Below are 23454 nucleotides of genomic sequence, written 5' to 3' on the forward strand. Positions count from 1 at the left end.
AGTGGGTTCAGGATCCAGTGTTTCGGTGAGCTGTGGTGTAGGTCACAGATGAGGCTCGAATCCAACATTGCCGTGGCTGTGGTGTAGGCCGGCAGCTACAGCTCTGATTCGACTCCTAGCCAGGGAACCTCCGTGTGCCTTGGGTACAGCCCTGAAAAAGACAAAAAAAAAAAAAAAAAAAAAAAAGAGGAATAAAATCAGAGTTACACTTAGGGCTCACGGGAAAGAAATGAATACTATCAGGAATCTTTTAAAAAGCACAAAATACTTTATTTACTATATAACCAAACAGTTCAAAACATCCCTACTCAAGTTCAGAAATATAATTATTAGGAAAACATTACTCTCATTTTAGCCCATAAGCACGGTTCCTTTTAATTAGTCCTGTGTTCCAAAATTGAGAATCTGACAAATTGTCTAATTAGTATGATCACAAGCTAAACAAAGAATTTTGTTTTGAAATATGAGACGAAAAAACAAAGAATTACAAAGGCTGCAACTTATTAGTTACACATTTTATTTTTTTTATTTTTAGGGCCGTACCTGCGGCGTATGGAGGTCCCCGGGCTAGGGGTCTAATCAGAGCTACAGCTGCCGGCCTACACCACAGCCACAGCAATGCCAGATCTGAGCCACATCTGCGACCTACACCATGGCTCACGGCAACGCCGGATCCTTAACCCACTGAGCAAGGCCAGGGATTGAACCCGAAACCTCATGGTTCCCAGTTGGATTCGTTTCCGATGCACCACCACAGACACTCCATAGCTGTACATTTCATTGCATTTGTGTTTCAAGATTCAAATAATACCTCTGCACTCGGGTCCCTGCTTAAGTCTTCGTTGACTTTTGAGATCTAGGGTAATTTTATTGTCTGTCTGTTTGTTTTGTCTTTTCTAGGGCCACTCCCTGGGCATATGGAGATTCCCAGGCTAGGGGTTGAATCGGAGCTGTAGCCACCGGCCTTTGCCAGAGCCACCGCAACGTGGGATCCAAGCCACGTCTGCAACCTACCCCACAGTTCACAGCAACGCCGGATCCTGAACCCACTGAGTGAGGCCAGGGATCGAACCCGCAACCTCATGGTTCCTAGTCAGATTCGTGAACCACTGCGCCACGACGGGAACTCCCCCATGAAACTTTTTTTTGGCTGTGGCGTCACCTCTTAAACAGTGAAGGGGGCATGAGAGGTATGAACACGGCAGAGCGTCTGTCGGAGGCAACCGACGGGGGCCTGGAAGATAGGGAAGTGACTTCCTCGTGGCCACGTTGCTCCTGGAGCAAAACTGCCACGAGCCGAGCCTGTTCCGTTTGAAGAGGAAATCGGGACTCTGACTCTAAGGGAGTCCGTGCGCTGGCTTTTCTCGCTCTAGTACGACCTTGCAGGTATTTTCTGTATGGACAGACTTAAACCACAGGAGGCCGGCACCGTGGGAATTTTGCAGATGCCCTATTGTCCTGTGTCACACCCGCACACAGTCTCGTTAAAAGGTGAGTGCTTGTTTGTTCCACTTCTCCAAGGGGACTTTCGAGGAGCTCTGAGCTACCCTGGAACACACACAACACTCCTGGGGGACAATCTTTTTTTTTTTTGCTTTTCGGGGCCCAACCTGCGGTGTATGGAGGTTCCCGGGCCAGGGGTCCAATCGCAGCTACAGCTGCCGGCCTGCGCCACAGCCACGTGGGATCCGAGCTGTGTCTGCGACCTCCACCCCAGCTCATGGCAACGCCGGATCCTGAACCCACGGAGCAAGGCCAGGGATCGAACTTGAAACCTCATGGTTCCTAGTCGGGTTTGTTTCCGCTGTGCCACAATGGGAATTCCTCCTGGGACGCAATCTTAAAGCGTTATGTGAAAATAGGCATCCAAATTTTAGGTCTAACGGTTCCTTCTTTGCGTTGACTCCTACGAAAGTGCCAAGATACAGAGCCGAGGGTGTGGCGCTTACGTTTATGCCGGCTTAGCCAGCAGCTGATTCTGGGTAAGGTTAAGACCTACTGATAATGTTATCAGCAGAATAAACCACAGCAGGAACAAGAACAAAAATCAAGCTTGGAGTTCCCTTGTGGTGCAGTGGGTTAAGGATCCAGCGTCACTGCAATGGCTCAGGTCACTGCTGAGGCGTGGGTTTGATCCCTGCCCAGGAACTTGCACCTGCCGCGGGTGGAGCTAAACAAAACCCACCAAACTCACGTGGGCTATTCATACATCAAAGTGGCAATCACAGCCATCTGAAACCCAAACACAAACCTTCTAAATCAACTCAGGAATGTTTCATTCTTTAAAAATATAACATAAACTCCTCTCTGTACAATCAGGAATTTTTTTTTTTAAAGCACACAATTAGGGGACAAGCAGAAGTATAAAGCAAGCTGGGCTATTCAAGTCCCCTTTTCACCCCAAGAACAGTCCTCATTTGCTCTCACTCCCCAGGCATTCATTTTTATTTTATTTCAGAGTACAGTTGACTTACAGTGTTGTGTCAGCTTCAGGTGTACAGCAAAGGGTTTCAGTGACCTGTACATAAACCCATTCTTCTCCCCGCACTGTTTCTTTGTGGCGGTGCCTGTGGCATGCGGAAGGTCCCCAGTCAGGGATCGAACCCGAGCCACAGCAGTGATGACACTGGATCCGTAAGCTGCTGAGTCACCAGGGAACTCCGCCCCCAGGTATTTCTTATCGTGCCTTTTTTTTTTTTTTCCCCACGCAACTTGGCCCATTAAAAAACAGGGCACCTGCTTCGCCTGGGATGCAGCAGTAGAAAGGGCCGCGTGTTCCCTCGTGAGAGAAGGACGTTCTCCCGGACTGTCGTGGGGACGCTGGGTCTACGCGGGGCATTGTGAGGGACGTGAGGTCCTTCTCAGGGTAGCTTTCAGCCCACGGCCAACACTGGGCCCATCGATCCTCGTGGATCGTCCGCTCTCTGGTTTTCCTACCCTGGCTTTATGACCTTGAGAGAGACATTGACCTTCCCGGACCTCGGCTTCCTCATCTGCTGACGGAGATGCGCCGTCTTTCAGGCACCTTTCAGTGCCAACGTTCTGTGGTCCCAGGGAACATGGCTCCACGCATGGAACGTTAGAAAAACATTTTGCGCAGTGAAAATGTGTGAGCTTCCTGGTGGCCTGGTAGTTAGGGTTTGGGGTTTTCACTGCTGCGGCCCAGGTGTAGTCCCTGGTCTGGTAACTGAGACCCCACATCAGGATGCTGCGAGCTGCAGCCAAAAAAAAAAAAAAAAAAAAAAAATCACTGATTTGTGTATTCTTCCTCTCAGAGCCACGGCCCTTGAAGGGCCTTCACCTCCCACTTCTCACCTCATCCAAAGGCCCCGGTGTCCTCTTCTCAGGGTACCCCGGGGACCACCCAATGGCCTCAACTTGATTACGTGTGCAAAAAACCTATTTTGAAGTGTCAAGTGCACAGGTTCTGGGAGTTGGGGAGCTGAACCTGTAACCTGCAGGCACACTGAGGTAGTGGTCTTGGCTGGACCTAAGTACTTCGAAAAAGACCCTATTTCCAGAGAAGCTCTCTGTGGAGCGCCAGGGAGACACGGACGTCGGGGGGACACTATTCAACCCAGTGCGACAGGTGCCGTTGAGCCGCTGGAGCCTCTATGCTGCCTTAGGGCTGAGGGACGGGGGTGGGGGGTGGCCTCCCACTCAGGGATCTGCCCCCACCCTCCCAGGCTCCAGCACCACCCCCAGGGACTGGGGGCGTGACTCACACCTTCCGCGGTGGGCTCCCTGCCCGAACACATCGGCTTGGAAAACCGGCTCCCAGCACCTGGGGCCTTGTGTGTGAAGCCTACACCATAAGCCTCAGGACCTGCTGGGAGAGTTCCCGAAGGCGGTTCCCGCGTCCCGCCGACATCCGGAAGGACCCTTCCTGCCTGACCGCCCCTGACGGCAGAAGCACCAGCCAAAGGATCGCCACTGGGCCGGTGCCCCCTTAGCCGAGGGGGTCTCCGCTTTTCTCGGGCTAATACGGCCCCTCCGTGCCCTTGGCTGGACGTCAGAGCCCGTCCAGCCGTGCCCATCCTCCACACTGTCCACCAGCAGGCTGCAGCCCTGACCCCGTCCTCCTGCTGCTCAGCGTCCTCCTGGAGCCCCAGCTGCACCATGAACTCAGAACGGCAGGTGGGCAGCGGTTTGTTTAAAAGTCCCCAGGTTGGGAGTTCCCGTTGTGGCTCAGCGGGTTAAGAACCCAACCTAGTGCCTTTGAGGATGCGGGTTTGATCCCTGGTCCTGTTCAATGGGTTAAGGGTCTGGCAGTGCCACAAGCAGTCGCATAAGCTGCAGATACTGCACAGATCCCGCGTGGCTGTGGCTGTGGTGTAGGCCGGCAGCTGCAGCTCTGAGGGGACCCCTAGCCTGGGAACTTCCTTATGCCACAGGTATGGCCCTAAAAAGAAAGGGAAAAAAGTCCTCAGATCAGAGTTCCCTGGTGGCCTAGTGGTTAAGGATCCAGCATTGTCACTGCTGTGGCCTGTTTATGGCCGTGGCACAGGTTCGATTCCTGGAACTTTCGCATGACGTGGGCGCCACCAAAAAAAAAAAAAAAAAATTCCACTCTCTTGTTCCAGAAGGTTCTGCTACAGCTAGTGAGGGTGCACAGGCTGAATGCAGGGGGTACAGCAAGGACACTCGTGACCAGGCTGCTAGGGAACCCCCAGGGGCATGAGGTCAGAGGCCAGAGCCTGGCCCCCAGTCCACCCCCCAGGCGCCCTGGCGGCAGCCAGCCTCCTGCCCTTCGCTAAAGAGGATTTCCTGGTGGCAGGTTTTAAAGAACATCTGAGCGCGGAGAGCCTGGGACACAGGAAGGCAGCAGGGATGGCCTGGGGGACAGGTGCCGGCCCCTCAGGGGTGACCAGGACACCTGCGTGACGTGCTTCCTGAGTTTTCTCCACGGAAGAATCCTGAATTAGGGGTCTCATGCCACGCTGTCCCAAACTGAGAACACGTGTGGACACAGGTGGCACAATCCCACTAACAAAATTACCCCAAAACCCTTAGCGCCCCGGCACATGCAACTCCCATCGTCCGCGGCCGGTGTGTTCACACCACTCGCGGTCTGTGTGCGGGAGGGGGTGGCTTTCCTTCTCGAGGCCTCCCGGGCAGGGCTGGCCCTCCATCCTACCCGCCCCCCGCCAGCGAGGCCGCCTCGGCTCGATGCCACCCTCCTCCACCAAGGACAGGCAAGCGCTCTGGAGCTCGGGCGGGGGCCTCAGCCGGGGAGTGAAACCGCGTGAGCCGCCAGCTGCGCGGACCCTGGACTCGAGTGCAGTGGGCCCAGGGGGCTGAGCTGGCCCTGGCGGCTGCCCGACCGTGGAATCGCCTGGGGACACCAGAGCGTGCTGACCGGGCAGGACCCGGGCGCCCGGCCGAGCAGCCTTTGTCTCTGGCGCCAGCGGGCTCTGCCAGTTTGAGCCTGTCTTTCTCCTACTCCAATGCCTCCAAATGCGCCCACACACCAGAGATTAGCCGACAGCAATCTGCTCGGGGACTCCCCTCGGCTGAGGCCGTGATGGGACCTGCTGACCAAGCGGCCCGCCTGCCCCCCACACCCGCGAGCGCTGACCGTGCAGGGTGACAGCAGAGGGCGCGGGGCCCGCGAGTGCTGACCGTGCAGGGCGGCGGCAGAGACAGCGCCCGGCCTTGTGTTTGGGAGAATTTATTACTGACGTTTCAGAGCCGAAGGTGGCCCGGACCTCTCTGGACACAGGATCCTCAACGCAGCCCCGAGGACGCCGTAAAGACGACGGGCGCCCGGGCAGCAGCTCGCGCCCTCACGGGAAGCCCCCGTTCTGAACCAGCTGCAGGTACTCCTTGTGCAGCTTCTCCTGCGCCTCGAAGAGCTTCTTCAGCTTCTTGGCCTGCCCTTTGCTGAGCTCTTTGCCCTCCGCGTCGTGTGTGGGCAGGCCCTGAAAGGCAGGCACGAGCTGGTCACTGCGGGCACCCAGCCCGCTAACCGGGCCGGGACCCGTCCACCTGCCCGCCGCCCACTGCCCGTGATGCTTGGAACCCGGCCTATGGGAAGGGACCACCCCGGGGCGCCTGCCTGCCTAGGGGTGTGGGGCACTGTCCCCACCAGGTGACACGGCCCCGTCCTGACGTGGGCCTAAGGGACGCAGCAAACACAAGGCCAGTAACGGAGGCCCGAGGATCTCGAGACACAGAGGCTGTTAGTGGCCTCGCTGAAGACCCCTGGGGGGGACACATCTGTGCTGTGGCACTTCTGGGCCACCCGTGAGGGACAATCCCTAAAAACACACCAAGCAGCCCAGCCCACGCCTCCCAGCGCCAGAGCCCCTGGGCCACGGGGATGGGGGGCAGCTCCACGCACCCCGGGACCTAAGACAGGTGCCATCTGATCCGGACCTCCTGCAAACCGTGCCGGGGACAGACAACCTTCTCGCCCAAGCGGAAGAACCTGTCACCCGTTCAGTGGTCTGACAGTGTTCTGGGGGGAAAAAAGGAATTCTTACGTTTTCGTCGAACTTGGAATACTTGTCACTTTCAGACAAGAACATCTCACCGGGCGGAACCTTCATCTTGGCCAGTTTCGCCGCCTGGAACACAGATGCAGGGTCACTGCTGCCCAGCCTGCGCCGGGCACCCACCCCAGCCGCCAGGCTCAGGGACGGACAGAGAAGACGGGGTGACGCGGGGCAGGGGGCAAAGGAGGGAGGCCGGGCACTGACGCAGACGTTCCCTGGGGGTGGGGCAGGAGGGGGTGCGGGCAGGCTGCCCCGCGGGCACCCTGTGAGGACATCGGGGAGCCGATGGGACAGATGCCGACGGGCGCCTGGTGGGCCCCAGCAAGGCACAGAGGGCAGGGCCCCAGGTCAAGCGCTCCCCCCCCCCCCCGCAATGAGCGGACGTTACTTCCTGCTCTTGTCTCTTCCTGGCGGCCTCCTCTTTCTTCCTCCTCTTCTCCTCCTCAACCTGGGGACAGCAGACGCCCCATGAGCCAGAGCGACCCGGGCCCCTCTCGGGTGGGAGGGGACACGTCCCCCGCCGGCTCTGAGCAGTATCACTAACACGGCGGAACCAGCAGACGCCAGCCGTCGGGGAGGGGCCGCCGTCGGCTGGGGGACCGGGGACCGCACGGCGAGGGCCCAGCCTGAGCGGGTCCCGGTGCCTGGGGAGGACGGGGGCCCTGGCTGGGCTGGGGGCGGGGAGGAGGGGCCCAAGGCTGCCCCGGGAGCTTCTGGCGGGGGCCGCTGTGTGGACAGGCCACGTCACTGACAGGAACAGGTCTGGGAGCCGAAGGTCACAAGCATCGCTTGGACACCCTGGGTTTCAGGGGCTTCCTGGCCGTGCTGAGCCCTCTGGCAGGCGGCTGGACACAGGGTCTGGGCAAAGACAAGGCTGGGGCCAGAGAGAACTGGGGGTCTCAGGTGCACAGATGGCAGAGAGGCCACGGGAGGGGGTGAGGTCATGGGGCGGGTCCCAGAGGGCGGAAGTCAAGGGTGGGGCTGCCCCAGGACAGGCCTTGTCACCAGAGAACCTGAGCAGCGCAGAAGGGGCTGAGGGCGGAGGAGGAGGTGGGGTGACAGGTGCCAAGGATTTTTGCTTTTCCGCTCGGAGACAGGATGTCCGCTGCGGTGCCCGAGGACAGGCAAGAACCTGACGGGACGGGCAGCAGCAGGGGTGACGAGATGGGACAGGAACCCGGGGGTGGGGGGGCAGTGCTGAGAAGGGCCTAGATGGGGCTCCAGGCCCACCTCCGGGAGCCTGCAGGAGCCCACCAGCCTCACCCCCAGACTTTCCCCGGTGCCCGCTCCTCCACCCTCACCCACAGCTCCTCCTGGTGCCACACCCGAGTCCCCACCGCCCGGCCGGCCCGGGGCCCCAGCTCTCCGCTCTCTTCTCAGACTAACCACCCGCCTCAGGCGGGGGCCTCTGAACGCCGTGAGGCCCCCGCCTGGTCTCCCACATGCACCCCACCAGGGTCCCCTCTGAAGGAGGAGCCCCCCACCCCACAGCTGCTGCTGCCATCTCTCCTTCCGCGGACTCCGAGGCCCCGGGACCAGGGGCCGCCCCAACTCTCGGAGCCCCCGGCTCCGTCCCAGTCGCGGAGCAGCAGTAACGTCTGAGGCGTGTGACGCCGGGGTTGGGGGTGGCGGGTATAACCACGACATGTTCAACCAAAGGGACAAGGGACACGACACAAGGGAAGGGCAGCGCATGACCACGCCGCACCTGTCAGCTTCGCAGTTTACCAAAAGCGACCGATCTTTCCTTAAAATCTGAGGATGGTTTAAGAAGAGTTCCTTCATCAGAAGCTGGATTTTTTTCGTTAGAAACTTGCCAAGAGCAACTCGTTTATCGAGTTACTCTTCCCTTCCGACCTTTATAAACACTCTTTAATAAGAATACAAATACTAGCTTTTTTTTTTTGGTCTTTTTAGGGCCGCACCTGCGGCACATGGAGGTTCCCAGGCTAGGGGTCGAATCGGAGCTGTAGTCACCAGCCTACACCAGAACCACAGCCACGTGGGATCCGAGCCGCGTCTGCGACCTACATCGCAGCTCCTTAACCCACTGAGCGAGGCCAGGGATCAAACCCGCGTCTTCAGGGTACTAGTTGGGTTCATTACTGCTGAGCCACGCCGGGACCTGTCGGATACGAACTCTTAAAAGGAGACGTGTTTAACCCCAAAGGTCTTCACGTGTTCAACAAACCCCAGGCCAGGTCCCTTCGGGCTGACTCACCCTTTTCTTCTCTTCTCGCTCCCGCAGTAAGGTGTCTCTGTCCACCAGCTTGACCACAGTGGGCAGTCCTGGGAAGCACAGGCTGGCGATGCGGCCGAGCCCACCCCGTCCCCACCGCGCGGCCTCCCCTCCGCCTCCCCCTCCAGGGTCCCTTCCTTGCTATTCACACAGATCGACCATTAACTGTGACGTGGGGGGGCCCTGCTGCTCGTGACAGAAGCCCAGAAGTCAAACAGTAAAGCATCTGAGTGTTTAAAATCCAGTCATCGTCTGTGCAGCCAAACCCCCGCCAAGTCCAAAAGCTGTGGAACTCGCGGACAATCCGCACGACAGGTCACAAGAGGACATGGTCAGCGGCCCCGCGGGGACACAGGTGCTGGGCAGTCAAGCCGCAGGCCGTGGCCGCCCAGACGCCTTTCGGGGGAGGTGACGGCGGTTGCGGCCAAGAAGATTCAACTGCAGCCCCCCCGTCCCCCCACCCGCCAGCCAACAGGGACCACAGCATCTCGGGGGTTCAGCGTGGTGTCCTCCTGAGACCCGTCTGAGCTCTTCCCGAGGCCCTTTCACAGACGGCCCCGCACCCCCGCCGCCCCGCCGAGCACCCACCTTCGTGGTCCTCCAGCCGCACCCCCAGCTCAGGCAGGATGTCGTCCCGCAGGGCGTCACTGAGCTGCAGGACCTCGGGGACTGTGGACAGAGGAAGAGGCTCAGTCCATCAGGGACCCGCCGATCGTGCGCCTCCCAAGCCTCTGGAGGGGCCGGGCTGCTCCACTCGCCACGGGAGGCAGAAGCCGAGACCGGGCGCGGAGGCCGACAGTGAGCCCAGAGCGGCCCCCCAGGCCCCCTCGGCCTGCGCCTTCGGCACCCTGTCCGCAGATGTACGTGGACTGGGCCCAGGTCCACTAAGCAGGGACAGCCCGGGGTGGGGGGCAGCAGGCCCAGAGGCCAAGACCCTGCTGCACAGGAGAGAGCTCCCTGGTCACTCAGAAAGACAACCAGGACACTGAACCCCAGCGTCTTGACACCGCGGTCCTGAGGGGACCCAAGGGACCCAGGGACCCAAGGCCACACTTGCTCTGGGCCTGGGCCCTGAGGTCACAAGTTCTGGCCACACTCCTTGCTGTCCTCACGCTGCAGCCAGGCACACCTGGCCCAGGGCCCCGGGGCGTGGCTGGAGTGAAGAGTGTGGCCCTCCAGGGACGGGCGGGGTCTGGGGGGTGGGGCAACCCCCAGAGCTGTCAGTGAGAGACCCCCACATCAGTGAGAGACCCCGGCCCTCGCCAGGGATGCAGAAGCGCCAGAGGCCTGGGGGACCGGACCCACCCCCGCCCGAGGGAGGGGCCCGCCCGGAGCTGAGGAAGGAGAGCAGAAGGTGGGGCCCTGGGGCGGGGAAGCACAGGCCGGCCTGCTCTGCGTGCCTCTCCCAAGAGAGGTGACACGTGAAGGACACAGAGTGGGCAGGGCTTCTGAAAAGACGGCCAGGGTGGCCTCTGGGCTGAAGGGACAGTCTTACCCTGCGTCAGATTCTCTGTCGGTCCCAGAGGCGACAGGAATGATTACAGACTCACTGCCACCCTGGTCCCGGGGCGACACAGACCTGACAGCCCGTTAGGGCCGGCGAAGGCCCAGGGGCTCGGGGACCCTGTGACAGTCCCGTAACAGTGGTCACGGAGGCTCAGAGACCGGGAAGGACGTGGCAGGGAGAGGCCAGCCCGTCTGCCCTGGGGCCTGAGGTGCACGTGAGGCTCAGCGGCCCCTCGAGACGCCTGTCTGTGAGATGCTGACCTCAGGGGAAGAAGGCTCAGCTCTGGGCTAAGAACTCGGCTGGCAGGCAGGTGGCCCAGCGAGTCAGTCGCCTGCATTGTGGAGACTAATGTCACCTCCGTGAAACAGGACGCGGTGCCATCCCCGAGTGCAGCCGGAAGAAGGCCGCCTGCCCCCCGGCAGCCGTGCGCCCTGGGCCGGGCAACCCGGGCCCCTGGAGTCCACCGCCCTTAGAAGCCAGGTCTCAGGCTGGCTGTTCAGTCCACAGCTCCTGAAGGCTGCTCGGCCGGCAGTCCTACACGGCCAAGTCCTCGCCCTGGCCTCTGCCCTCACTGGGCGCCCACAGGGAGACCCAGTGCGGGGAGCGGGGGTGGCACAGGGCGTGTGTGGCGGCCACCGCCTCCAACGGTCCAGCAGGATCAAGTCACGGAGCAAAGACAGTTGTAAATCCCTGCTGGGCGGTGCTGGCTGCCCCAGGCTAAACGCCTGACTGGTGAATGAATGAACCAACGGAGACCCGCACATCGAGGGGGACTGAGCCCCTGGCCCCCCAGCGCAGTCAGCAGGCAGCTTCCCGCTTTCCTAGGACGGAGGAAGGAGGGCTCCATGCCGGCCTCCCGGCTGGGCTGGCAAGACGGCGCCCTTAATGTCTGGCTGTTCCCGGGTCTGCCCCTCGGGGTCCCTGGCTCAGACAGGCCTCCCCAGCACCCTGACGAGACCCTGGGGCCTGGGCAGAGGCAAGCGCCCCACGGACCCACGTGCTAACGGGAAGGGAAGTGGGCCACCCCGCCATCACCGCCACCAACGCCCTGTCCACACCCCCAGGCCCCAACCCCGTCCCAGCCCCCAGGGCTGGCATGGCCATCGGGCAGGTGCCCCCTGCAGCCCTCCCCTGCCACAGCCCCAGGGAAGGAACACCTGGCCCAGTGTCCCCAGGCCTGTGCGGTCCTCTAGGTCAGCTCCACGTGGCTGCACAGCAACCCTCGCCTCCATACGGAGACGTGCCCTCGTCCACGGAGCTCAAACTTTCCTCCAGGCTTTCGTGCCAACCCTTTTCATCACCTCGGGAGCTGGATTTCTCCTCCACCCACTTCCCAGTTACATACAGGACAAGGGTCTAGGGTCCAGAATAAGGAAGGAACTCCCGCAACTCAACAGGTAAACAAACGACCCCGCCGAGCAGGAGCAACGGGCCAGGGGAGAGTACCGACGGCCAAGCAGCGCGTCACTAAGCGTCAGGGGACGAGAGGCAAAGCCACGGCGCCGCAGCACCTCACACCCACGAGGACCGAGGGGCCGTGACGGGGTGAGGAGGAGAGACCAAGTGTGGACAAGCGTGCGGAAAACCGTGTGCACCACCGCTGGAACAGGAAACGGTCTGGCCAGCACACGGCGGAGGGTCTCCACCAGGTGCCGCAGGAGCCCACGACTGCTCTGGGTGTGCGCGCGCCAAAGCCTCGCCAGCAGGGAGCCGCCAGATGCTCGGAGCAGGGACCTACACGAGGTCACGAGGCCTAGAGGTGCCAAGAGCCCAGACGCCCGTCAGAGGCGCATCATGAAAAGAACAGAGCAAGTCGTCGTTGCGCCCGAAGAGAACGGAGCAGGCACGTGCTGCGAGGAGGACGTAACCCTGAAAGCCTCCTGCCAAGAGGCCAAGCCGGGCAAGAAAGGCCACAGCTGTGCGCCTCCATTGCTGCGAACTGTCCAGAACAGGCAAATCCAGAGAGAGACGCAGGGTGGTGGTCACCGGGGGCTGGGGGAGGGGGCGGGGGGCTGCGTGATGGGGACGGGGTGTGCCTCTGAGGGTGGAAGTGTTTGGAACTGGAAGGGACAGTGCCCGCACAACACTGCCAAGGTACCAAGTGCCACGGAACTCTTCCCCTGAAGAGCCAGTTCTACGTTCCAAGAATCCATCTCAATGAATTATTTTTTTAAAAGGGAAAACCAGGAGTTCCCGCCATGGCTCAGCAGTAACGAACCCAACTAGTATCCATGAGGACGCAGGTTCCACCCCTGGCCTCCTTGCCCAGTGGGTCAAGGATCCGGCGTTGCTGTGTGTGGCAGAGGCCAGCAGCTGTAACTCCGATTTGACCCCTAGCCTGGGAATGTCCATATGCTGCGGATGTGGCCCTAAAACAAAGGCAGAAAAACCCCCAGTTTGATATTTTTGAGGAATTCAATAAACTAAGCTTTAAACACACAGAAGGAAAGTCTCAGAACAACTAACACAAGCTTAAAAGAAGAGCGGAGCCGGAGAGCTTGCTGAGTGAGGCAAGGCCGTCAGGGTTTCCCACTGCTGTGCCAATCCGGGCCTCAAGTCTGGGCCAGAGACTGGGGCTGGGATGGAGCCTCGTGGGAGGCTGTCCCACGGGAAGAGGCCCTGGGACAGTGGCAGGGGCAGATGTGGGCGGGTCTGGGTGGTTCTGCTCCCGGGCATGGATGCACAGAGGTGGGGCGGCCGGTGGCCAGCAAGACTCCTTCTGGAAAAAGGAAGTGGCTGTACGGTCCCCATGGAGCCTAACGAAGGAACGGGCTTCCCTGGACGTGGGCCCGGGGTGACTTCCACAAGGACCCGGCAAAGCATGCCCACCTCCGGCATCTCACAGCCCTGCAGACGCCAAGGGGCTCTGATGCCCCAGGACCTCAAGAGGGAGGAGCAGACACCCCCGCAGCGTCTCCCCACCATCCCTGCCTGCATGGTTCGTGCCCGCGGGCTTAGGGCGGGGCAGCCTGCACCCCTCAGGGCTGGCTGCTTCGGCGGGGCTGGGACCTGCAGCCAAAGGCAGGGGGGCATCCTTGGGAGCTTCAGATGAGACGGGCTCAGGAGATGCCGCCAAAGGAGTGGGAATCCGTCCACAGATGGACAGACAAGCAAAACGTGGTCCACCGACACTAGGGGCTACCACTCAGCCTTAAAACGGACGGAGACCTCTGACTCAGGACAGCGTGGGCGGACCCTGAGGCATGACGCTCGGTGAAGTTAGCCAGACACAAAAGGACAGATCCTGGGGGTCCCGCTCAGATGAGGTCCCTAGAGTCGTCGTTTGTAGTGTCAGGAAGCAGCTGGTGGGGCTGGAGTAGGGGGTGGAGAGTGAGTGCTTGGTTTTTTTGTTTGTATTGTTTTGTTTTGCTTTTTACAGCTGCACCTGGGGCACGTGGAAGCTGCTAGGCTAGGGGTCGAATCCGAGCTACAGCTGCCGGTCCACGCCACAGCCACAGCAATGCCAGAGCCAAGCCACATCTGTGACCCACACCACGGCGCGCAGCAATGCTGTATCCTTAACCCGCTGAGCCAGGCCAGGGATGGAACCCGCACCTTCAGAGACTGTGTCGGGTTCTTAACCTGCTGAGCCACAGTGGGAACTCCAAGGGTGCATGTTTAACAGGGCAGGGTTTTTTTAGGAAACTAACAGTTCTGGAAACGGATGGTGGTGATGGCTGCATGACAACACGAACTACTTAACCATGCTCTGACTTAAAACCATCAAGCTAGTAACTTCCACAAGGTGCATATTCTACTGCATTGGAAAAAGCGACAGGAAACAGCTACCATCTCACTGGCAGCAGAAGGGCTTCTGCCCGCCTCCCCCCCAGCCCTCACTCTGACCACAGGCACGCCCCTGCCCTTCTACCTTCTCCCGGGTCCCCCAAGCCTTTCCTGGCCAGACACCCACAGTCCGCGCCCCTCCAGGCCAGGCCCGAGCTCTCTGGCCCACTGTGGGCACCAACTGTTTCTTCTGCATCTGTCGGTGGGGCTCCCTTGCTCTGCTGGCCCTGGAACAAGCCGGACCTGCTCCCACCCCTTCCCAGGCCCAGGCCTGCTCACTCCTCCCCAGGGGCAGCTCCTCGGTGCGTCCTGACCGCCTACTCCACCCCTGGGACTCCCCTGCCCCCAGGACCTCCAGGTGTGACTTCTCGTCACAGAGGGGCCTGGGGGTGTATGGCACACCAGGCGACGACCGCTGGGGGTCTGCCACTGACCCCGTGTGGTCCTGGGCAAGGCCTCTACTTTCTGCTGAATCGTGAGGACTAAAGGAGCTCTGTGAGGACAGCAGCTGGCCTGGCCCCCCACCGGGCAGGTTCCGTTTTGGCTGCCCTGGTCACTTGTGAGTTCACATCGTGCAGCGGAAGAAGCTGACCGCCTGGCTGATGCCACTTGCTGCCTGTTCAGCAACCACGCAGACCCAGCACTTCCCGAGTCTCCAGGCCGCGTGAAGGCGCGAGGGGGCTGGCTGAGTGCAGACAGCGAGGCCCCGAGCACAACCTCCCCCGGCAGAGGCCTGCAGTCACCACGGAGCCTTGTGCGGCAGCAGCAAGGTTGCCTCCAGCCCTCGGCCCGAAGACACGCCAAGCGCAGAACCGCATCCCACAGACAACAGGCGGCGAGGGGCGCTGGTCTCCGGGTCCCCAGGCCCCACCCGGCCGCCCTGCCTGCAGGGACCCCTGGTGTCTGGACGCCGTGGCTGCGAGGCCTGGGGGCGGGGTGCCTGGGCCTGGGGAGCAGAGGCCAGGGACACTGCTCGACCCCCGCAGGCCCGGCCAGCGCGCGGCACAGGAGGACCGTCCAAGCTGCTGGCTCGGCGCGGGGCCTCACCTCTGCGTTCCCGGGCGATGCTTCGCACTCCTTCCCGGAACTCCGACAGCACCTGGAGGTACGGCATGACCGTGGACTCGAGCTGCGGGAAAAGAGTTTCTTTGCTGGGAGACCAGCGCCTGTGTGTATAAGGCAGAGCCCAGCACACGCGCCGAGACCACGTCCAGAGCGCGGGCGGCCCCTTCCCGCCAGTTGACCCGTGGGCATGGGGACGCCCCATGTGGCAGCCCCGAGGGGACAGGACCAGGTCTCCTTCCCCCCCAGCGTCCCAGGCCCTGCTCTGCCCAGTGGCTCTCGGGAGCCCCTGCTCTCAGGCCGACACCTGGTTGGTACAGCCTGTCTGGGCGGTGACACTTGGCCTCCCAGGAGGGACAGTTCCCGGGGGCTGACACTGCTCCCCGTGGCACCAGGGCCAGCGCCCCGCCGGCTTGGGTCCACACACGTGTTTGTTTACCACCAACTGCCAGCCGCACGCGCCCTCACGTCTGCGCGACTGACCCGTCGGCAGGGAGGCGCAGGTGCCCTCGGAACGCAAAACCCACTGGGAAAGGAAAACCCAAGAGGGCGAATCCAAACTGGAGGAACGGTGACTCAGTGCCAAAGCTTTTCCGTTACACCGACCACGTTTTTCCAGTAGACTTTTGAGCCTCCTAAGTCATCTAGCAGCTCAATAACCAAAATCCTAATAACTAAATGCAAAACCTGGCCAGGCCGCCAAGCCCACGCCCACGGGTGGGGTGGAGGCTGGACTGCCGGGGTCTTCGGCTCTTCCCCTTGCTGCCCTCGGCCAACGTGCCTGAGGTCTGCCTGGAGGCGGCCCTGGGCCCGGCGCCCCCAGCCGTCCAGCTGATCACCCGACACCTGAGCGTGGGCTGCACAGGGTTTAACCAGGTGGTCCCAGACCTGGAAGCTGCCTCCCCGCTCCTGAAACAACTTGGATTTGGAAGTTACTCCATGAACTTCGAATGGCGTGACCCAGCAGGCACCCAGCATGGCTCCTTGTGGCGGCTTATCCCAGGGAGCTGACGTTAAAGGGCACGCTGAGGTCACCCGGGGATGGCCTGCAGCAGACCCAGGCCCCCACACGACCACAGGGCAGTCGACATTAAAAACATTTTTTTTTTTTTGGTCTTTTTTTTGCCATTTCTTGGGCCACTCCTGCGGCATATGGAGGTTCCCAGGCTAGGGGTCGAATCGGAGCTGTAGCTGCCGGCCTACGCCAGAGTCACAGCAACATGGGATCTGAGCTGCGTCTGCAACCTACACCACAGCCCATGGCAACGCCGGATCCTTCACCCACGGAGCGAGGCCAGGGATCAAACCCGCAACCTCATGGTTCCTAGTTGGATTCATTAACCACTGAACCACGACGGGAACTCCTAAACGCATTTTCTTTTAAAGCTCAAAGGCAGGCTTTTTTAACCCAGGAAAGTTCTTTGCTCCGGTGTTTTTAAGGAAATAAATACCTGTGTCGCTTACACAGAGAACAAAGCAACCGCGTGGGTTTTCTAAGAGCAGCTGTGGGGCTGGCAGGGCCAGGAGCCTGGAGTCAGCTCCTGGGGACACGTCCCTCACCTCCACCCGCAGGAGCGGGGCCTCCGGCCGCCCCGCACTGGGAACCAGGACTTGTAACAAGGCTTTGCCTTTCGCTTTGGACTCGACCCCGCCGTGTGTAAGGATTTACACTCGCCTTCTGACCAAGGGATTAAGCGGCGTCCCGACCCTGGTCGGGGAGCCCGTCTGAGACGAAGCTGAGTGTGCACACGTCACACGTGACGGTCGGCACGCAGCAGAAACCGCCACGCACAGGGGAGACACCGATGTCCACGGGCGCGTTTTCTCCCTCGCACAGACCGTCAGACAGACGCTGCCACGGGGCGTCTGTCCAGGCGCACGCAGGCTGGGAAACGAGGGTGACGCCTGTGGCTGTGGCCCCCCCGACGGCTAAGGATGTCCCATCCAGCCTGGTCCCCTGGGGACCGTGCTCACACGGCCCGCACGGCCCACACGGCTGGCCTTCCGGTGGGCCTTCCTCACAGCGGCTCGGGCTGCAGGGCCCAGGGCAGGTCTCAGAGGACCGCGGTTGACACAGCCAGGAATGCGGCGGGATGGGGGGACGGGAGGCAGGGAGCGTCCCAGGCGCGGGGCGCCTTTACTCACGCTGAGGCTGGTCCCAGGTGCTCCGACGGGGAAGCCCAGGGGGCTCTCCTCTTCTATGGCCCCGAAGATCTAGGGAAAGAGCAGGCGTGCGGGAGACGAGGTCCTGGGAGCCGGCCGGTGGGGACCCGGCCTCGCTGCTGCCTCGGGGAGGGCGGGACGGCAGAGCAGTCGGCCTTGCAGGGTGGAAAGAGGCGGACGCCCAGGCCCAGGGGGCCCCCACCTGCTCCGGGACGAGTCCTGGCTCTAGCTGTGCCCTCAACCCCTGGGCCTTCCTGACCACTGGACCACAGGGCCCAGTGCAAGACCCCAGGACTTGTCGGCTCAGAGGCTGCACGACCAACGACATGCTGGAGCCGCTTGGGAAGAGCGCTTGTGCCTCTCGAACCTCAAGACGGGAGGGAGAGGACGGAGGCAAAGGGGCGGGATTGCTCAGAGCAGCCTGGGGCGGGCCGAGGGCCGGGCACGCGCACGGCAGGACTGAGGACAGGGCAGCGTGGCTCCCGCGACCCGGCTGCAGCCGTGCAGGGGGCTGCTCACCTTCAGCATGTGGGTGAGGTAGTTGGCGACACTCGCCAGCAGGGCCCGGTTGGGCCTCCTTCTCGCGGCCTTCCGGGCCGCCGTGTAGAGGTTGCACTGGCTGACCAGAGCCCGCATCTCCTCCAAGGCGGTGCGCGTGTCCACGTTATCACAGAGCGCTTCGTGAACCGCGGCCTTCTTGTCATAAAAGCTGGGCGGGCGGAGGTGGGGAGAGGGTCAGCAGGGGACGCGCTGCAGCCCTTCCCGGGCGGCGCGAGCCCAGAGGGAGGGACCATCTCACCACTTGTTCAGCTCGGTCTCCTCCCGCTCCCACTTCTCAAACTGGCCGGTGACATCCCCGGGCGCTCGCAGGAGGTCTTTCACATTTAAGAAAAACTCCTAAAGGTGTAGACAATTCGGTTAAGTGGCGTCCAGGCCTTCCTGTCCCAGAAACCCCCTGGCCAGGAGCTGCGCGCGGCCTTCTCGGGGAGCGCGTGCCCCCATCTCGGCCTCCGGGACCCCGGCAGTGACGCAGCCCACAGCGCGGGTCTGAACCAAAGGTGCCCGCGCGGCTGAGACGAGCTGCCTCCCTGAGGAGCGCGGCACCGCTGTTTCAGGACCGGGGCGCGGGGCTGTGCTGCCCTCTGGGGGCGGCGGGGACCAGAGGCGCAGGGGGTCGGGGTGGGGGTGGGGGGACGCACGTTCAGGAACCGCTCGTACTGCAGCGCCGACTCCATGGTGTTGCTCGAGTAATCCAGCGTGTCCTTCCACGCGTGCATGAGGAAGGCCAGGCGCAGCTGCCGCGCTGCGGAGAGATGCCCGCGCACCTTACCCTCCAGCGCCCCCGCCCTGCCCCCGCCCGCGCAGCCCGGGAGGGACCCTGCGGGTCTTCGCACCCGAGTGCTTCTTCAGGGCATCTTTGATGGTGATGAAGTTTTTGAGCGACTTGGACATCTTGCAGCCCGCGATGGTCAGGTGGCCCGTGTGCAGGAAGTACCTGACCCAGCAGTCGTTTTCAAAGTAGGCCTGGACGGGACGGGAGGAGGCCAGGGCGGGAGTCAGGGGCGCCGCGCCTGCTGGGAGGCGCTGGCCACTTGGGGGGCCTCTGGGGCGGGGCACGGAGCCGGGAGGGGCAAGAGGTGGGGAGCCAGGCCTGTGCTGCCCAAGGCCAGGCTGTTACGTGGGAACCAGACTAGACGATGAGGGTTCGAATGACCCTGGTGGAGCCTGGACTCGGAAGCCAGGCTCTGCCCGGAGAGCACCTGGCTGCCAGCCCCGACCCGCTCCCCACCGGGGGCAGTGCCCGTGGCCCCGCCTACCTCCGACTGCGCCAGCTCGTTGTCGTGGTGGGGGAAGCGGAGGTCGAAGCCCCCTCCGTGGATGTCCATCGAGGCTCCCAGGAGGGTGCCCGCCATGGCTGAGCACTCAATGTGCCATCCCGGACGCCCCTAGGGACCCAGACGGCCGTGAGCTCCCTGCCCAGCCTCGTGTGCACAACCCTCGAACCCTGAGCTCCACAGGAACAGGGGTCAAGTCTACACGCAGAAAGACGGAGGGAACCCCAAGCTATGAAGTCACGAGTTTCACAAAGGCCGAGGCCGCGCTGGGGCTGTCCCTTCCAGAGCTCAGCGCTCCTGACACCTGTTGTGGCTCTGGGCTGTCACAGGGAGGCTGAGGGGCAGACCTGTCCCCAGGGCTCCTAACACTCAGGGCCAGAGCCCAGCAGGACGGGAGCTCTCGGAGGGGGCCCAGCGTACCCACCCCAGCCTCAGGGGAAGACGCAAGGCCCAGCAAGGGGGTGGCGCACCCTGGCCACCCCAGCGTGCCTCTCCAGGCGCTCACCCTTCCCCAGGGGCACGGCCAGGATGGCTCCCCCGGCTTGGACGCCTTCCAGAGGGCGAAGTCGTTGGGGGACCGCTTCTCGCTCAGGCGCTCGGCCGAGATGCTCAGGTCGCCTAGGGACACGGGGACACAGGGCAGGTGGTCACTTGGTGCTGCCAGCAGTGGGGTCGTCTTTATTGGGGGACGACGCATTTACGTGCTCAGGAACTTGGTCGAGCCCCCTTGGTGTTTACTGGGACCAGACCTGGGGGTTACTCCGGCGTCTAGACTCACGAAACCCTACTGCAAGTTCAAAACCATGGTCCCGTACCCACAGCCTCCCTGCCCACCTCCCCACGTGCTCGGCCTCCGTGTCCAGGCCCCGCCCAGGGTCTGGGAGGTGCTGCTCTCACGGGCACGCCTTGGGGACCCTGGCTCACGCAGGCTGGCTCCTATGAACACCCAGCACGACCCTGGGCTGCGGTTCGGGGAGACGGGAGGGGGAGCTGGCCTGCTGGGTGCAGCCTCCTGGTCTGGAGGTGGCAAATCGGGGCCCTCCTGTTCCTCCCACGGTCACGCGGGGGGTCGGGGAAGAAGGCTGAGGAACAGTCTAGATAGGGAGCACTGCCCCCAGGCCGAGCCCCCAGGAAGCAAAGCCAGGCGGGACAGGAACCCACGGCCACCTCGGGGGCCTTCCCCAGACCACGGCAGGGCCATGGGCACGTCGGCTGTTGGGAAATGAAAGCCCAGCCCTCCTGCGGGCTCAGGGGGCTGCTGGGCGATGGGCAGAGCAAGGGCTTCTGCCCTGTCCTTGGGCCCTCGTGGTCACCCAGGCCTCCCGCAGAAAACTCCAGAAGGGGAACGACACACGCAGGCTCACGTCCAGGCCGCAATGCAGGAGGAGCTGGAGAGAGGCCACTTTGCGAGCAAGACACCAGGCGGCTCACGAAAGCCGCGGAGGCAACGCCGTCCGGAGGGAAGCCCCGCTCGACACAAACCATGACAACGAAACGGGCACTAGAGGCAGAACACGTGGAAACACGACACAGAGCCAGAGGACACTGCCATCCCGAGAACGCAGGGCCAAGCAGTGTCGCGCTCCGGGGCACAGACGCCTAAGCGGAGCGGACACCCCCACAGACAGGACAGGCGCCTCTCAGTCTCGGGTCTCTTTCCTCAGCCTGCGAGCACGTTACCAGCAGCGCCACAGCCGCACGGTTGAGCCAACGCAGCCCACTTTTCTCGGCGCTCCCGGTAACGCTCTGGAACAGAGCCCTCAAGGTGCAACGGCTCGGTCAGAACGTAGGCCGGCTTTCTGCGCTGGAGGAACGCGCCCCAAGCAGGGAGGATGCTGACGCCGTGCAGTCGCACGCCGGCCACCTGTCAGCCGCACAGGAAGCCACCTTCGTGTGGGGACAGACTCCTTGGTCTGCCCACGTCTGACATCTAGGGGGCTTCTGTCAGCAGCCCAGGACCCCAGCCCCGTTCTCGACAGGCTTCTCCTCCTCCTGCAAACCCGGAGCTCGGCAAGTCTGCCTGGGCCACGACTGCAGAGATGTGCACGGACGGACGGACGGACGGACGGTGCCACCCCCGGACCCTCCGCGTGCTGCACGGGCGCTACGTCTCACACGTCGCGTCCTGCGAGCACCCATCTCGCTGCCTTCACGGTTCAAAACTCCAGACCCAAGGCCAGTAGGTGCTTCTGCTCCGTGTATTTAACAGGGAAATGTAAACGGAAGGACAATAAAACGTGAAAACGGTAAAAGTATGAACACTTTTACTCAAAGCACCTTCCAGAATCTCAGCAGGTGAACGGTGTGCGTCCGGCCGCGTGACAGCGGCCTCTGCACGGCTGCCCGCGCGCACTGAGGGGGTGAGGGTGGAGGAGAGACACCCAGCGCCCGGCGTGACCCAGCAAAGGCCCGGCGTCCTGACCCACCCGGAGCCTGGGCTTTTAGGTAAAAGCACCGGGCTCAGGATGCTCATCGCAAGTTCCCACCTCGCTCTGCCGGAAACCGCCTCACAAACAACCGGCGCTCGCTCCCGTGTTGGGATAGAGGCCGCCGTCCCCCGGCCCCGCCCCTGGGTCTGGAAGGAAGGACTCTTGTCACTGCCCCTCCCGGCGGTACGGGGAGGCGCCTTCCATCAACGCCCCCAGTGCCCTGTGCGGGTGCCACCCTGGGTGGGTGCACGCGCCCTCGCTCAGCGGGTCGCCACCTTTTTCCTCTCCGCGCGAGGCGCCCGGGCTCCCGCCACAGCCCGCTCCAGCCCCCGGTGCTCTGGTTGTCGAGAGGTCAGGGACCTCCGAGCCTGGGACCGGGGCCCGAGCCTGTGTGCCTCTCGGGGCAGCACTGCAGCCACCACTCTGCTGTATCCTAAGTAACAATACAGTCCGGGGACTCAGGGGAGAAGCTCCCGGAACCCCTCCAGGCGAAAAGCCACGGCCCCAGCGAACCTGGGCAGCCCTGCCGGGCCCCAGGCAGCCCACGTGACCCTCCCACGGCCCCGCCCTCGTGCTGGGGCTTTACCCTCGCCCTCCTGCAGGGCTCTCTGGTCCCCGACAGCCTCCGGCACCAGCTTCCCGTAGCAGTGTCCCTCGCTGTTAGCAAACTTCACCGTGTCGAAGTAGACGGACCCGTTGGAAGCGTAGCTGGAGAACGAAGCCAGCGCGGAAGGTGTGACCCTGCTGCTCAGGGGCGCCTGTGGCGTGTGGTCCTAGCCAGGAGCTTCCCAGCGGGCCGTGGTCCCCAGGGCGGCCACAGCCCGAGCAGAGGCGCCGGTCAGCCCCTCGGGCAGGGGTGGCCCAGGTCCTGGTCTAAGCCCCGAGCTGTACGAGCACGTCTGTGGGGACCTGGGGGCGGCGGGGTGCAGCCAGCACCACCCTCTCGCTCATCCCACCTGCCCTGAACAAAGAGGGGGCCCCTGCACAGCCCGTACTTGTCTGAACGGCAGCCGACCCCAAGGAAAAGCAGAGGGTCCTCTCGCAAAGCAACCTGAGGCCGAGAACCAGTGGCACAGAGGAAAGGGGCTGCTGTGGGGGGGAAGGGGTGCTGGTAGGTGCTCAACTGCGCCCCGAGTTGCCCTGGTGGCCAGGAGGCGGGGTCCTAACGCGGCAGGACCGGGGGAGCTTATCAGAAGGGAGATAAGGACACAGACACACACAGAGGGACGGCCCTGGGAGGACACGGGGCCCCTGAGCCGCGAGCCAACACGCTTCTGCTGCCCAAGCCGCCCTCTGGCTGCGTGGCTTTGCGTGTGGCGCCCAGCCCGACACCCCGAGCAGCAGCCTCCCCGGAAAGCTCGGCCGGCAGGGCAGGCCACGCGGGCCCCAGGCTCACCCGTAACCATTGTCCATGATCTTCTGGACAAAGTCCACGATCTCGGGCACGTACTCACTAACGCGGGTTAAGACGTCTGGAGGGAGGACCTGGGGGGACGGGAAAGCCCGGCTCCAGAGAAGCAGCAGCACCGCCGGGAGCCCCGCAGCCCCGCACCCCCAGCCCCCACCCCGCGCTCATCTCACAGCGAAGCGCGTCTGGACCCCACGTGGCCTCCGGGTCGGGGGCGCCCAAAGGCCCAAGGTCAAGACGAGCGGCGACACTCACGTTCAGGGCCTCCATGTCCTTGTGGAATTCCGCCTCCCAGAACTTGGGCAGCTGCGAGAAGATGGAATTGTCCGTCACTTCGCTGCCATGGGTGGAATCCAGCCAGTCGGAAAGCAGGTCCTTTGCTTCTGCCAACAACACCTGGAGGCAAAGAAACAGAACATGCCCACACGGGCTCGAGCCCCCAGGCACACAGCCGGGCGGCCCCGCTGCGTCACTCCGGGCTGCTGGGCTGGCGAGCGGCAAGGAAAACCCTCCAGGCCCAGGCTGGTG

At 62.6% G+C, this 23454-nt stretch overlaps 1 protein-coding gene across 3 annotated transcripts in view; it reads right to left on the reverse strand.

Annotated features, from left to right (window-relative positions):
- Positions 246-23454, reverse strand: part of CARS (cysteinyl-tRNA synthetase) — a 43803-nt gene continuing 20594 nt past the window's right edge. For 2 of the 3 annotated variants that reach the window (XM_021082632.1, XM_021082631.1), the window contains 16 exons: positions 23182-23322; positions 22915-23003; positions 22105-22226; positions 19595-19707; positions 19072-19200; positions 18649-18778; positions 18454-18557; positions 18054-18151; positions 17774-17963; positions 17237-17305; positions 15077-15158; positions 9325-9405; positions 8719-8786; positions 6886-6945; positions 6486-6569; positions 249-5921 (listed from right to left, as the gene is read on the reverse strand). In XM_021082632.1, coding sequence (XP_020938291.1) covers positions 5787-5921; positions 6486-6569; positions 6886-6945; positions 8719-8786; positions 9325-9405; positions 15077-15158; positions 17237-17305; positions 17774-17963; positions 18054-18151; positions 18454-18557; positions 18649-18778; positions 19072-19200; positions 19595-19707; positions 22105-22226; positions 22915-23003; positions 23182-23322 — 1695 coding nt within the window. In that variant the 3' untranslated portion in view covers positions 249-5786. Of the gene's footprint in view, positions 5922-6485; positions 6570-6885; positions 6946-8718; positions 8787-9324; positions 9406-15076; positions 15159-17236; positions 17306-17773; positions 17964-18053; positions 18152-18453; positions 18558-18648; positions 18779-19071; positions 19201-19594; positions 19708-22104; positions 22227-22914; positions 23004-23181; positions 23323-23454 lie in introns of all 3 variants that reach the window. The other variant, XR_002341405.1, reaches the window with a different exon arrangement.

The sequence above is a fragment of the Sus scrofa genome, chromosome 2 (genome assembly GCF_000003025.6).
Source record: "Sus scrofa isolate TJ Tabasco breed Duroc chromosome 2, Sscrofa11.1, whole genome shotgun sequence".
NCBI lineage: Eukaryota > Metazoa > Chordata > Mammalia > Artiodactyla > Suidae > Sus > Sus scrofa.